At 45.7% G+C, this 12,543-nt stretch overlaps 1 protein-coding gene across 1 annotated transcript in view; it reads left to right on the top strand.

Annotated features, from left to right (window-relative positions):
• The window catches only part of LOC129859113 (vascular endothelial growth factor receptor 1-like), an 88,067-nt gene that overhangs the window by 72,544 nt on the left and 2,980 nt on the right, over positions 1-12,543 (top strand). Inside the window, exons 14-20 of the mRNA XM_055928493.1 lie at positions 1,328-1,474; positions 2,515-2,646; positions 4,169-4,275; positions 4,367-4,502; positions 4,962-5,066; positions 6,461-6,660; positions 7,207-7,255. Of these exons, the coding sequence (XP_055784468.1) occupies positions 1,328-1,474; positions 2,515-2,646; positions 4,169-4,275; positions 4,367-4,502; positions 4,962-5,066; positions 6,461-6,660; positions 7,207-7,255 (876 nt within the window). The remainder of the gene's footprint in view (positions 1-1,327; positions 1,475-2,514; positions 2,647-4,168; positions 4,276-4,366; positions 4,503-4,961; positions 5,067-6,460; positions 6,661-7,206; positions 7,256-12,543) is intronic.

The raw sequence follows: 12,543 nt of genomic DNA, 5'->3' as shown, positions 1-12,543 counted from the left end.
TCTGCTCTCCTGTTGTCTTTCTCCCTGTCTCAGTCTGCTCTCCTGCTGTCTTTCTCCTTGTCTCAGTCTGCTCTCCTGCTGTCTTTCTCCCTGCACCTCTTTCTTTCACGTGGGAATGCTCCCTCATCAGGAGGAAGAGGACACAATGGCACTTCCCACAATGCCACATTTACAGGCCCCTTCACAGGGCCAGAGGAACAATCAGCCAATCAGACACTGTCAAACCACGGACTCACAGACAATCATCAATTGTTGTCCTGGAGGAAGAAATGGGAAACAACAATCAGTCCCACATTACTTAAGTCCCTTTTATTCATTTATTTTACTGCTATTGCTCACCATACCTCAACGCATAGACTTCCTTTCAAAGACCCCCATGGGCTTTTAACTAGAGAGAGACGGAGAGGAGGGGGGGGGGGGTGTCTTCCAATTGCAGTCTTTGTAGTCTAGGTGGTGAGTAATGTTTCAAATTGAGTGGTTTTAAGGTTACTACTACAAACCCAAAACACACACACATACACTCACACAGAAATGTGTCACTAACACACACATTGTGGTTAGAGCGTGGCAGGGGTCCAGGGACGGATGTCAAATATCCCCGCGTTCGATTTTTATAGAAACAAAAGGAAAAACGACACTAATTCTATTCATTGCCTACTGTATGACTATTCATGTGCCTACTGTATGACTATTCATGTGCCTACTGTATGACTATTCATGGGCCTACTGTATGACTATTCATGGGCCTACTGTATGACTATTCATGGGCCTACTGTATGACTATTCATGGTTCTACTGTATGACTATTCATGGACCTACTGTATGACTATTCATGGACCTACTGTATGACTATTCATGGACCTACTGTATGACTATTCATGGGCCTACTGTATGACTATTCATGGGCCTACTGTATGACTATTCATGGGCCTACTGTATGACTTATGACTCATCTGTTCTGTTCTCTTGACATTGAAGTAACTCAATATTTTGTGATGCAATGATGACCTCTGTTCATGTGGACCTTGGCCATTTGGTTACTAACAACACACACACACACACACACACAAACGCTCGCACGCACGCACACATAAAACACACACACACATCTCTCTCTCACACAAGCGCACCTAATCACACACACACACACACACACACACACACACACACACACACACACACACACACACACACACACACACACACACACACACACACACACACACACAAACGCTCGCTCGCACGCATACACACAACACACACACATCTCTCTCTCACACCTGCGCACCTAATCACACACACACTCATGGTGTGTGTTTTCCCACAGTACTGGAGGCTCCGGTGCTGTTACAGAATCTGTCTGACTGCAGCGTGAACATCAGCAGCTCAGTGACACTCAGCTGCCGCGCCCACGGAGTGCCACGCCCATTCATCACATGGTACAAGGACCAACACACACTGCTTCAGGGATCAGGTGGGAGGCACAGTGATCTTATATCCCCGTCTCAACTATACTGAACAAAAATATAAACGCAACATGCAACAATTTCAACGATTTTGCTGAGATTACAGTTCATAAGGAAACCAGTCAATTGAAATAAATTCATTAGGCCCTAATCTATAGATTTCACACAACAGGGCAGAGGCGCAGCCATTGGTGGGCCTGGGAGGGCATAGGCCCACCCACTGGGGAGCCAGGTCCAGCCAATCAGAATGAGTTTATCTCCACAAAAGGGCTTTACTACAGACAGAAGTACTCCTCCGCTGTCCGGGGGGCTGGTCTCAGACAACGCTGCAGGTGAAGAAGCCAGATGTGGAGGTCCTGGACGTACTGACAAATGGACGTACTGACAAATTCTCTAAAACAACATTGGAAGCGGCTTATGGTAGAGAAATGAACATTCAATTCTCTGGCAACAGCTCTGGTGAACATTCCTGCAGTCAGCATACCAATTGCACACTCCCTCAAAACTTGAGACATCTGTGGCATTGTGTTGTCTGACAAAACAGCATGTTCTAGAGTGACCTTTTATTGTCCCGAGAACCATGTGCACCTGTGTAATGATCATGCTGTTTAATCAGCTTCTTGATATGTCACACCTGTCAGGTGGATGGATTATCTTGGCAAAGGAAAAACGCTCACTAACAAGGATGTAAACACATTTGTGTCAAAAATAGAGATAAATAAGCTTATTGTGCGTATGGAACATTTCTGAGATCTTTCATTTCAGCTCTTGAAAACATGGGAACAACACTTTACGTGTTGCGTTTATATTTCTGTTCAGTATATATATGGGAATATTACAACAGTGAAAGTTGAGTTGCTTGGTGACTTGGAGTGTCAATAGTCTAAAATGACTTCCTCTCCTCCTCTTTTTACTTCACCTGCCCTGATCTGAATAAATCAGAATAAAGACAGGAAGATGAGAGAGGAATCCTCCTCAAACTGTTGAGAACGACTCCTGAAGTTGGTGTTGGGAAATGACTGTGACATGTTCTGTTTCTCATGTGTAGGTATCGTCATAGCACAAGGAGGCGAGAACCTCCACATTGACCGAATCACAGTGGAGGACCAGGGTCTGTACACCTGCCAGGCAACCAATGAGAGAGGCTCTGCTGAGAGCTCCGCCTACATCTGGGTTCACAGTAAGGATCCATTGACCAATAGTAACTGTGGAATACACTCAACTCTCTCGTTCTGTAACCATCCAAGATGGGTTTCTTCCTTATTTGGTCATGTTGGTGCCTGTGGATAAACACTCTTGTGATAGCCGCGATGTGAGTATTAAAGGGTACGAATGACAACCAATTAGATTAACAACCTTATACATATAACAGTAATCTAATCATGATCTACTATAACAAGGGTGAAGAGTAAAGCCTCAGCTAATAGGGTCAGTTGTAAAGACAAAAGGAGACCCTGCTTTAGATAGTGCTGCTATCCTTGTACGTCTTGATTGATTTTCTCTTCTTTAGAGAGTCTTTGGTGCGTCACCCAGTTCTGTCCAGTAGAGGCTGGACTACAGTGTCAGTCACCCCTGTTTGGAGGACCCACTCACTGAGTAGCAGCTAGCGGAAGCTCCCTAGCAGCTAGCGGAAGCTCCCTAGCAGCTAGCGGAAGCTCCCTAGCAGCTAGCGGAAGCTCCCTAGCAGCTAGCGGAAGCTCCCTAGCAGCTAGCGGAAGCTCCCTAGCCTGACCATGGAGAGGAGTGGCTCGGTGTTGTTCTGTTCTAATAAGTCAGGAAGGAAGCTGTCTCCCTTTTTGATTTCCCTCGGAAGCCCCACTGCTGCCCCGTAAAGTGAAGCTATTTCTATATCTTCAGAAAAACACCAAGATGAATGAGGAAGATGGCTGTTTGTGTTTGAGCCTGTTGGGTCGTTTCCACCCTGATCAGAGGCTGGGACAGACAGGGAGGGACGGAGGGACAGTGAGAGAACAGCGCCCTCATGTGGGAAGGTGGAGAACTGCAGCGCATGAGTGAAATAAATGTCAGATAAGTGATTTTACTTGAAGTGAGGGAGGAGAGAATAAGTATTACTGAGAGGGCCTGTTCATCTCTGTGCTTCTATTTCTATAGTTTAAAACGTGTAAATCCTCAGATTAATTTCAATCATGCTCTCTTCTCTCTCCCTACGTTGTACACAGAAGATATTTTTGCAGAATTCTGCATGCAGAGTCTCAATTTGGTGTTTGTCCCATTTTGTGAATTCTTGGTTGGTGAGCGGACCCCAGATCTCAACCATAAAGGGCAATGGGTTCTATAATTGAATCAAGTATTTTTAGCCAGATCCTAATTGGTATGTTGAATTTTATGTTCCTTTTGATGGCGTAGAAGGCTGTTCTTGCCTTGTCTCTCAGATCGTTCACAGTTTTATGGAAATTAACTGTGGCGCTGATGTTTAGGCCGAGGTATGTATAGTTTTTTTGTGTGCTCAAGGGCAACGGTGTCTAGATGGAATTTGGATTTGTGGTCCGTGCAAATGGACCTTATTTGGAACACCGTTATTTTTGTCTTACTGAGATTTACTGTCAGGGCCCAGATCTGACAGAATCTGTGCAGAAGATCTAGGTGCTGCTGTCGGCCCTCCTTGGTTAGGGACAGAAGCGCCAGATCATCAGCAAACATTTGACTTCAGATTCTAGTCCTCTCTCTCTCTCTGTGTGTAGACTCATCAGGTGGCCTGTCTCTGGAGATTCCTACTCTCACCTGTACCTGCCTGGTGGCCACTCTCTTCTGGCTGCTTCTCACTCTCTTCATACGTAAACTCAAAAAGGTCAGACACAAATGGAGCAGACATGAGTGTATAAAATTGTGTAACTATCTGTCCTATTTTTGATAATTTCATATAAATCCATTTCTCTCAGCCAAACTCTTCGAGTGCCAAGGCTGAGTACCTTTCAATCATCTTGGACCCAGGGGAGGGGCCTCTGGAGGAGCAGTGTGATAGGCTACAGTACGACCCAGGCCAATGGGAGTTCCCCAGAGACCGCCTCAAACTGGGTATAACTTTACATCATTTGTTACCGGCCTGGTACACTGTGTTGTGATTGGTTACAGACCAAGTATAAAGTTGGGAGAGAGGAGATGATGAAGATTAGTGATAGATATGATCCCTTTCTCGTAACAATCTTATCTACATCAGAGATGACTGGGAGTGCCCCATGTAATCAGCGTTATCTGTGTTGTGCTAATCATGGGTGGGAGCTGTATTTACTGTAACTAATCAGGTCTGGCTATGGTGGGATCTGAGTTTGACTCATCAGGGCTTGTTGGATATACAGTAAATGTCATTTTAATTTCTCAAGTTTTACGAACGGCCCACCTGAAGCCTTAAGAAACATTGACTCTGACAGACTGCCACCGCCCAGTGTTAAACCACAACCCATCCTTTGGGTTTCAACCCCACCATTTGAGAAACAAATAAGATTGTGTTTGAATGATCTCTCTGTGTCCTTCCAGAGAAACCTCTGGGCCGTGGGGCCTTTGGGAAAGTCATGCAGGCGTCTGCCTTTGGCATCGACAACTCTACAGGCTGCAGGACTGTGGCTGTCAAGATGCTCAAGGGTACCTGCTTTATTATGTTCACTATATCTGAGTCATGCTATCTAACAATGTGACAAATGATGACTTTTGTTTCAGAATAGAACAACTGAATAGAATAGAACATGACTCTACCAGCATAATGTGCTGTATTTATAATGTACTGTATTAATAACGTACTGTATCAATAGTGTGATGTATTTATAATGTCCTGTATTTATAATGTCCTGTATTTATAATGTGCTGTATTTATAATGTGCTGTATTTATAATGTCCTGTATTTATAATGTCCTGTATTTATAATGTGATGTATTTATAATGTGCTGTATTTATAATGTCCTGTATTTATAATGTCCTGTATTTATAATGTGCTGTATTAATAATGTGATGTATTAATAATGTACTGTATTTAGAATGTACTGTATTTATAATGTGCTGTATTTATAATGTGCTGTATTAATAATGTACTGTATTTAGAATGTACTGTATTTATAATGTGCTGTATTTATAATGTGCTGTATTTATAATGTACTGTATTTATAATGTACTGTATTTATAGTGTGATGTATTGATGATGTGATGTATTTATAATGTGCTGTATTTATAATGTACTGTATTAATAATGTGCTGTATTTATAGTGTGATGTATTTATAATGTGCTGTATTTATAGTGTGATGTATTTATAATGTACTGTATTAATAATATGCTGTATTTTTAATGTGCTGTATTTATAATGTGCTGTATTTATAATGTGCTGTATTTATAATGTGCTGTATTTATAATGTGCTGTATTTATAGTGTGATGTATTTATAATGTGCTGTATTTATAATGTGCTGTATTTATAATGTGCTGTATTTATAATGTGCTGTATTTATAATGTACTGTATTTATAATGTGCTGTATTTATAATGTGCTGTATTTATAATGTACTGTATTTATAATTTACTGTATTTATAATGTGCTGTATTTATAATGTGATGTATTTATAATGTGCTGTATTTATAATGTGCTGTATTTATAATGTACTGTATTTATAATGTACTGTATTTATAGTGTGATGTATTGATGATGTGATGTATTTATAATGTGCTGTATTTATAATGTGATGTATTTATAATGTACTGTATTTATAGTGTGATGTATTGATGATGTGATGTATTTATAATGTGCTGTATTTATAATGTGCTGTATTTATAATGTGCTGTATTTATAATGTGATGTATTTATAATGTGCTGTATTTATAATGTGATGTATTTATAATGTGCTGTATTTATAATGTGCTGTATTTATAATGTGATGTATTTATAATGTGCTGTATTTATAATGTGCTGTATTTATAATGTGCTGTATTTATAATGTACCGTATTTATAGTGTGATGTATTTATAATGTGCTGTGCTGTATGTTGTCCACCAGAGGGGGCTACTCCCAGTGACCACAAGGCTCTGATGACAGAACTGAAGATCCTGAACCACATCGGCCACCACCTGAATGTGGTCAACCTGCTGGGAGCCTGCACCAAGGCAGGGCCTCTCATGGTGATAGTGGAGTACTGTAGGTATGGAAACCTATCCACCTACCTGAAGAGCAAGAGAGACGTGTTCCTGCTCAACAAGGTGACTTCTCCGACAGACAGACAGACAGACAGACAGACTGACAGACTGACTTAACTTACAGACCTCACTGAGGTCAAGTTCCCATTGACTTCCTGTCTATATCTTTATGCTGTGAAGAGCGTCATGATGATGATATGATCATGTCTTATTGTCACACTTACAGACGTTAGGATACTGATCTCACATTCAAGTCTCATTTCCTCTGACGGATACACAGAATGAGCCTCAAGCAATCAAACACATCAACAACTCACTTCTGCAATCAATTGATGTTCTGTTATCTGTAATAAGAGAGAGGAACTTTTTCCTTAATGTCAGAATCTGTAGTTGTGAGTATTTAGTCCTGTATGATTCATGTTAACACTCATAGTTGAGTTGTAGTTGTAATGCGGTGTTTTGTGTCGTATAGTTATGTGTAGTGGTGTAAACTAGAGACAAACACACTGTAAGTCCACACACTAAATATAATAAACACAGAATATCCATATTGACCAGTAGCACTACCTGACCACATTAACCACAACTCCTTCTCTCTCCCTGTGACAGGACGGGAAGAAGAGGTGTTTCGAGGAGAGAGAGAGCACAGAGGAGAGGGGTAAGAGAGAGAGAACAGGGGAGAGGGGTAAGAGAGAGAGAACAGAGGAGAGGGGTAAGAGAGAGAACAAAGGAGAGAGGTAAGAGAGAGAGAACAGAGGAGAGGGGTAAGAGAGAGAACAAAGGAGAGAGGTAAGAGAGAGAGAACAGAGGAGAGGGGTAAGAGAGAGAGAACAGAGGAGAGGGGTAAGAGAGAGAACAGAGGAGAGGGATAAGAGAGAGAGAACAGAGGAGAGGGATAAGAGAGAGAGAACAGAGGAGAGGGGTAAGAGAGAGAGAACAGAGGAGAGGGGTAAGAGAGAGAGAACAGAGGAGAGGGATAAGAGAGAGAGAACAGAGGAGAGGGGTAAGAGAGAGAGGACAGAGGAGAGGGGTAAGAGAGAGAGAACAGAGGAGAGGGGTAAGAGAGAGAGAACAGAGGAGAGGGATAAGAGAGAGAGAACAGAGGAGAGGGGTAAGAGAGAGAGAACAGAGGAGAGGGATAAGAGAGAGAGGAAAGAGGAGAGGGGTAAGAGAGAGAGAACAGAGGAGAGGGATAAGAGAGAGAGAACAGAGAGGGGTAAGAGAGATAACAAAGGAGAGAGGTAAGAGAGAGAGAACAGAGGAGAGGGGTAAGAGAGAGAGGACAGAGGAGAGGGGTAAGAGAGAGAACAGAGGAGAGGGGTAAGAGAGAGAGAACAGAGGAGAAGGGTAAGAGAGAGAGAACAGAGGAGAGGGGTAAGAGAAAGAACAAAGGAGAGAGGTAAGAGAGAGAGAACAGAGGAGAGGGATAAGAGAGAGAGAACAGATGAGAGGGGTAAGAGAGAGAGAACAGAGGAGAGGGGTAAGAGAGAGAACAAAGGAGAGAGGTAAGAGAGAGAGAACAGAGGAGAGGGGTAAGAGAGACAACAAAGGAGAGAGGTAAGAGAGAGAGAACAGAGGAGAGGGGTAAGAGAGAGAGGACAGAGGAGAGGGGTAAGAGAGAGAGAACAGAGGAGAGGGATAAGAGAGAGAGAACAGAGAGGGGTAAGAGAGAGAACAAAGGAGAGAGGTAAGAAAGAGAGAACAGAGGAGAGGGGTAAGAGAGAGAACAGAGAGGGGTAAGAGAGAGAGAGAACAGAGGAGAGGGGTAAGAGAGAGAACAGAGGAGAGGGGTAAGAGAGAGAGAACAGAGGAGAGGGATAAGAGAGAGAGAACAGAGGAGAGGTATAAGAGAGCGAGAACAGAGGAGAGGGGTAAGAGAGAGAGAACAGAGGAGAGAGGTAAGAGAGAGAGAACAGAGGAGAGGGGTAAGAGAGACAACAAAGGAGAGAGGTAAGAGAGAGAACAGAGGAGAGGAGAGGGGTAAGAGAGAGAGAACAGAGGAGAGGGGTAAGAGAGAGAACAGAGGAGAGGGGTAAGAGAGAGAACAGAGGAGAGGGGTAAGAGAGAGAGAACAGAGGAGAGGGGTAAGAGAGAGAGAACAAAGGAGAGGGGTAAGAGAGAGAGAACAGAGGAGAGGGGTAAGAGAGAGAACAGAGGAGAGGGGTAAGAGAGAGAGAACAGAGGAGAGGGGTAAGAGAGAGAGAACAAAGGAGAGGGGTAAGAGAGAGAGAACAGAGGAGAGGGGTGAGAGTGAGAGAACAGAGGAGAGGTGTAAGAGAGACAACAAAGGAGAGAGGTAAGAGAGAGAACAGAGGAGAGGAGAGGGGTAAGAGAGAGAGAACAGAGGAGAGGGGTAAGAGAGAGAGAACAGAGGAGAGGGATAAGAGAGAGAACAGAGAGGGGTAAGAGAGAGAGAACAGAGGAGAGGGGTAAGAGAGAGAGAACAGAGGAGAGGGGTAAGAGAGAGAAAACAGAGGAGAGGGGTAAGAGAGAGAGAACAGAGGAGAGGGGTAAGAGAGAGAGGACAGAGGAGAGGGGTAAGAGAGAGAGAACAGAGGAGAGGAGAGGGGTAAGAGAGAGAGAACAGAGGAGAGGGGTAAGAGAGAGAGGACAGAGGAGAGGTGTAAGAGAGAGAGGACAGAGGAGAGGGGTAAGAGAGAGAACAGAGGAGAGGGGTAAGAGAGACAACAAAGGAGAGAGGTAAGAGAGAGAACAGAGGAGAGGAGAGGGGTAAGAGAGAGAGAACAGAGGAGAGGGTTAAGAGAGAGAGGACAGAGGAGAGGTGTAAGAGAGAGAGGACAGAGGAGAGGGGTAAGAGAGACAACAAAGGAGAGAGGTAAGAGAGAGAACAGAGGAGAGGAGAGGGGTAAGAGAGAGAGAACAGAGGAGAGGGGTAAGAGAGACAACAAAGGATAGAGGTAAGAGAGAGAACAGAGGAGAGGAGAGGGGTACGAGAGAGAGAACAGAGGAGAGGGGTAAGAGAGAGAGAACAGAGGAGAGGGGTAAGAGAGAGAGAACAGAGGAGAGGGGTAAGAGAGAGAGGACAGAGGAGAGGGGTAAGAGAGAGAGAACAGAGGAGAGGAGAGGGGTAAGAGAGAGAGAACAGAGGAGAGGGGTAAGAGAGAGAGGACAGAGGAGAGGGGTAAGAGAGAGAGAACAGAGGAGAGGGGTAAGAGAGAGAGAACAGAGGAGAGGGGTAAGAGAGAGAGAACAGAGGAGAGGGGTAAGAGAGAGAGAACAGAGGAGAGGGATAAGAGAGAGAGAACAGAGGAGAGGGATAAGAGAGAGAACAAAGGAGAGGGGTAAGAGAGAGAGAACAGAGGAGAGGGATAAGAGAGAGAGAACAGAGAGGGGTAAGAGTGAGAGAACAGAGGAGAGGGGTAAGAGAGAGAGGACAGAGGAGAGGAGAGGGGTAAGAGAGAGAACAGAGGAGAGGGATAAGAGAGAGAGAACAGAGGAGAGGGGTAAGAGAGAGAACAGAGGAGAGGGGTAAGAGAGAGAGGACAGAGGAGAGGGGTAAGAGAGAGAGGACAGGGGAGAGGGGTAAGAGAGAGAGGACAGAGGAGAGGGGTAAGAGAGAGAGAACAGAGGAGAGGGATAAGAGAGAGGGGTAAGAGAGAGAGAACAGAGGAGAGGGGTAAGAGAGAGAACAAATGAGAGGGATAAGAGAGAGAGGACAGAGGAGAGGGGTAAGAGAGAGAGAGAACAGAGAGGGGTAAGAGAGAGGGAACAGAGGAGAGGGATAAGAGAGAGAACAGAGGAGAGGAGAGGGGTAAGAGAGAGAGAACAGAGAGGGGTAAGAGAGAGGGAACAGAGGAGAGGGATAAGAGAGAGAGGACAGAGGAGAGAGGTAAGAGAGAGAGGACAGAGGAGAGGGATAAGAGAGAGAACAGAGAGGGGTAAGAGAGCGAGAACAGAGGAGAGGGGTAAGAGAGAGAACAAATTAGAGGGATAAGAGAGAGAGGACAGAGGAGAGGGGTAAGAGAGAGAGAACAGAGGAGAGGGGTAAGAGAGAGAGGACAGAGGAGAGGGGTAAGAGAGAGAGAACAGAGGAGAGGGATAAGAGAGAGGGGTAAGAGAGAGAGAACAGAGGAGAGGGGTAAGAGAGAGAACAAAGGAGAGGGATAAGAGAGAGAGGACAGAGGAGAGGGGTAAGAGAGAGAGAACAGGAGAGGGTAAGAGATAAGAGAGAGGGGTAAGAGGTTTATCTACACGTTTTTGTTGTTGTTGAGATTTGTATCTTTCAATTCTCACCCTCATAACCCCTCTCCTTTTTCTCTCTGTCCCTCCTCTCCCTTTCTCTCTCTGTCCCTCCTCTCCCTGTCTCTCTCTCTCTCTCTGTCCCTCCTCTCCCTTTCTCTCTCTGTCTCTCTCTGTCCCTCCTCTCCCTTTCTCTCTCTCTGTCTCTCTCTGTCCCTCCTCTCCCTTTCTCACTCTGTCTCTCTCTGTCCCTCCTCTCCCTTTCTCACTCTGTCTCTCTCTGTCCCTCCTCTCCATTTCTCTCTCTGTCTCTCTGTCCCTCCTCTCCCTTTCTCTCTCTGTCTCTCCTCTCCCTTTCTCTCTCTGTCTCTCTCTGTCCCTCCTCTCCCTTTCTCACTGTCTCTCTCTGTCCCTCCTCTCCCTTTCTCTCTCGCTCTCTCTGTCCCTCCTCTCCCTTTCTCTCTCTGTCTCTCTCTGTCCCTCCTCTCCCTTTCTCTCTCTCTGTCCCTCCTCTCCCTTTCTCTCTCTGTCTTTCTCTGTCCCTCCTCTCCCTTTCTCACTCTGTCTCTCTCTGTCCCTCCTCTCTCTGTCTCTCTCTGTCCCTCCTCTCCCTTTCTCTCTCTGTCTCTCTCTGTCCCTCCTCTCCCTTTCTCTCTCTGTCTCTCTCTGTCCCTCCTCTCCCTTTCTCACTCTGTCTCTCTCTGTCCCTCCTCTCCCTTTCTCTCTCTGTCTCTCTCTGTCCCTCGTCTCCATTTCTCTCTCTGTCCCTCCTCTCCCTTTCTCTCTCTGTCTCTCTCTGTCCCTCCTCTCCCTTTCTCTCTGTCTCTCACTGTCCCTCCTCTCCCTTTCTCACTCTGTCTCTCTCTGTCCCTCCTCTCCCTTTCTCTCTCTGTCTCTCACTGCCCCTTCTCTCCCTTTCTCTCTCTGTCTCTCACTGTCCCTCCTCTCCCTTTCTCACTCTGTCTCTCTCTGTCCCTCCTCTCCCTTTCTCTCTCTGTCTCTCTCTGTCCCTCCTCTCCCTTTCTCACTCTGTCGCTCTCTGTCCCTCCTCTCCCTTTCTCTCTCTCTGTCCCTCCTCTCCCTTTCTCTCTCTGTCTCTCTCTGTCCCTCCTCTCCCTTTCTCTCTCTGTCTCTCTCTGTCCCTCCTCTCCCTTTCTCACTCTGTCTCTCTCTATCCCTCCTCTCCCTTTCTCTCTCTGTCTCTCTCTGTCCCTCCTCTCCCTTTCTCACTCTGTCTCTCTCTGTCCCTCCTCTCCCTTTCTCTCTCTGTCTCTCTCTGTCCCTCCTCTCCATTTCTCTCTCTGTCTCTCTGTCCCTCCTCTCCCTTTCTCTCTCTGTCTCTCTCTGTCCCTCCTCTCCCTTTCTCTCTCTGTCTCTCTCTGTCCCTCCTCTCCCTTTCTCTCTCTGTCTCTCACTGTCCCTCCTCTCCCTTTCTCACTCTGTCTCTCTCTGTCCCTCCTCTCCCTTTCTCTCTCTGTTCCTCCTCTCCCTTTCTCTCTCTGTCTCTGTCTGTCCCTCCTCTCCCTTTCTCTGTCTCTCTCTGTCCCTCCACTCCCTTTCTCTGTCTCTCTCTGTCCCTCCTCTCCCTTTCTCTGTCTCTCTCTGTCCCTCCTCTCCCTTTCTCTCTCTGTCCCTCCTCTCCCTTTCTCTCTCTGTCTCTCTCTCCCTTGCTCTGTCTCCCTCTCTCTCTCTCTGTCTCTCTCCCCCTGTCTCTCTCTGTCCCTCTCTCCCTTGCTCTCTCTGTCT

This window comes from Salvelinus fontinalis, chromosome 7 (genome assembly GCF_029448725.1).
Source record: "Salvelinus fontinalis isolate EN_2023a chromosome 7, ASM2944872v1, whole genome shotgun sequence".
Lineage (NCBI taxonomy): Eukaryota > Metazoa > Chordata > Actinopteri > Salmoniformes > Salmonidae > Salvelinus > Salvelinus fontinalis.
The sequence above is the reverse complement of the archived record's forward strand: the minus strand, read 5'-3'. Positions and strand labels throughout refer to the sequence as shown.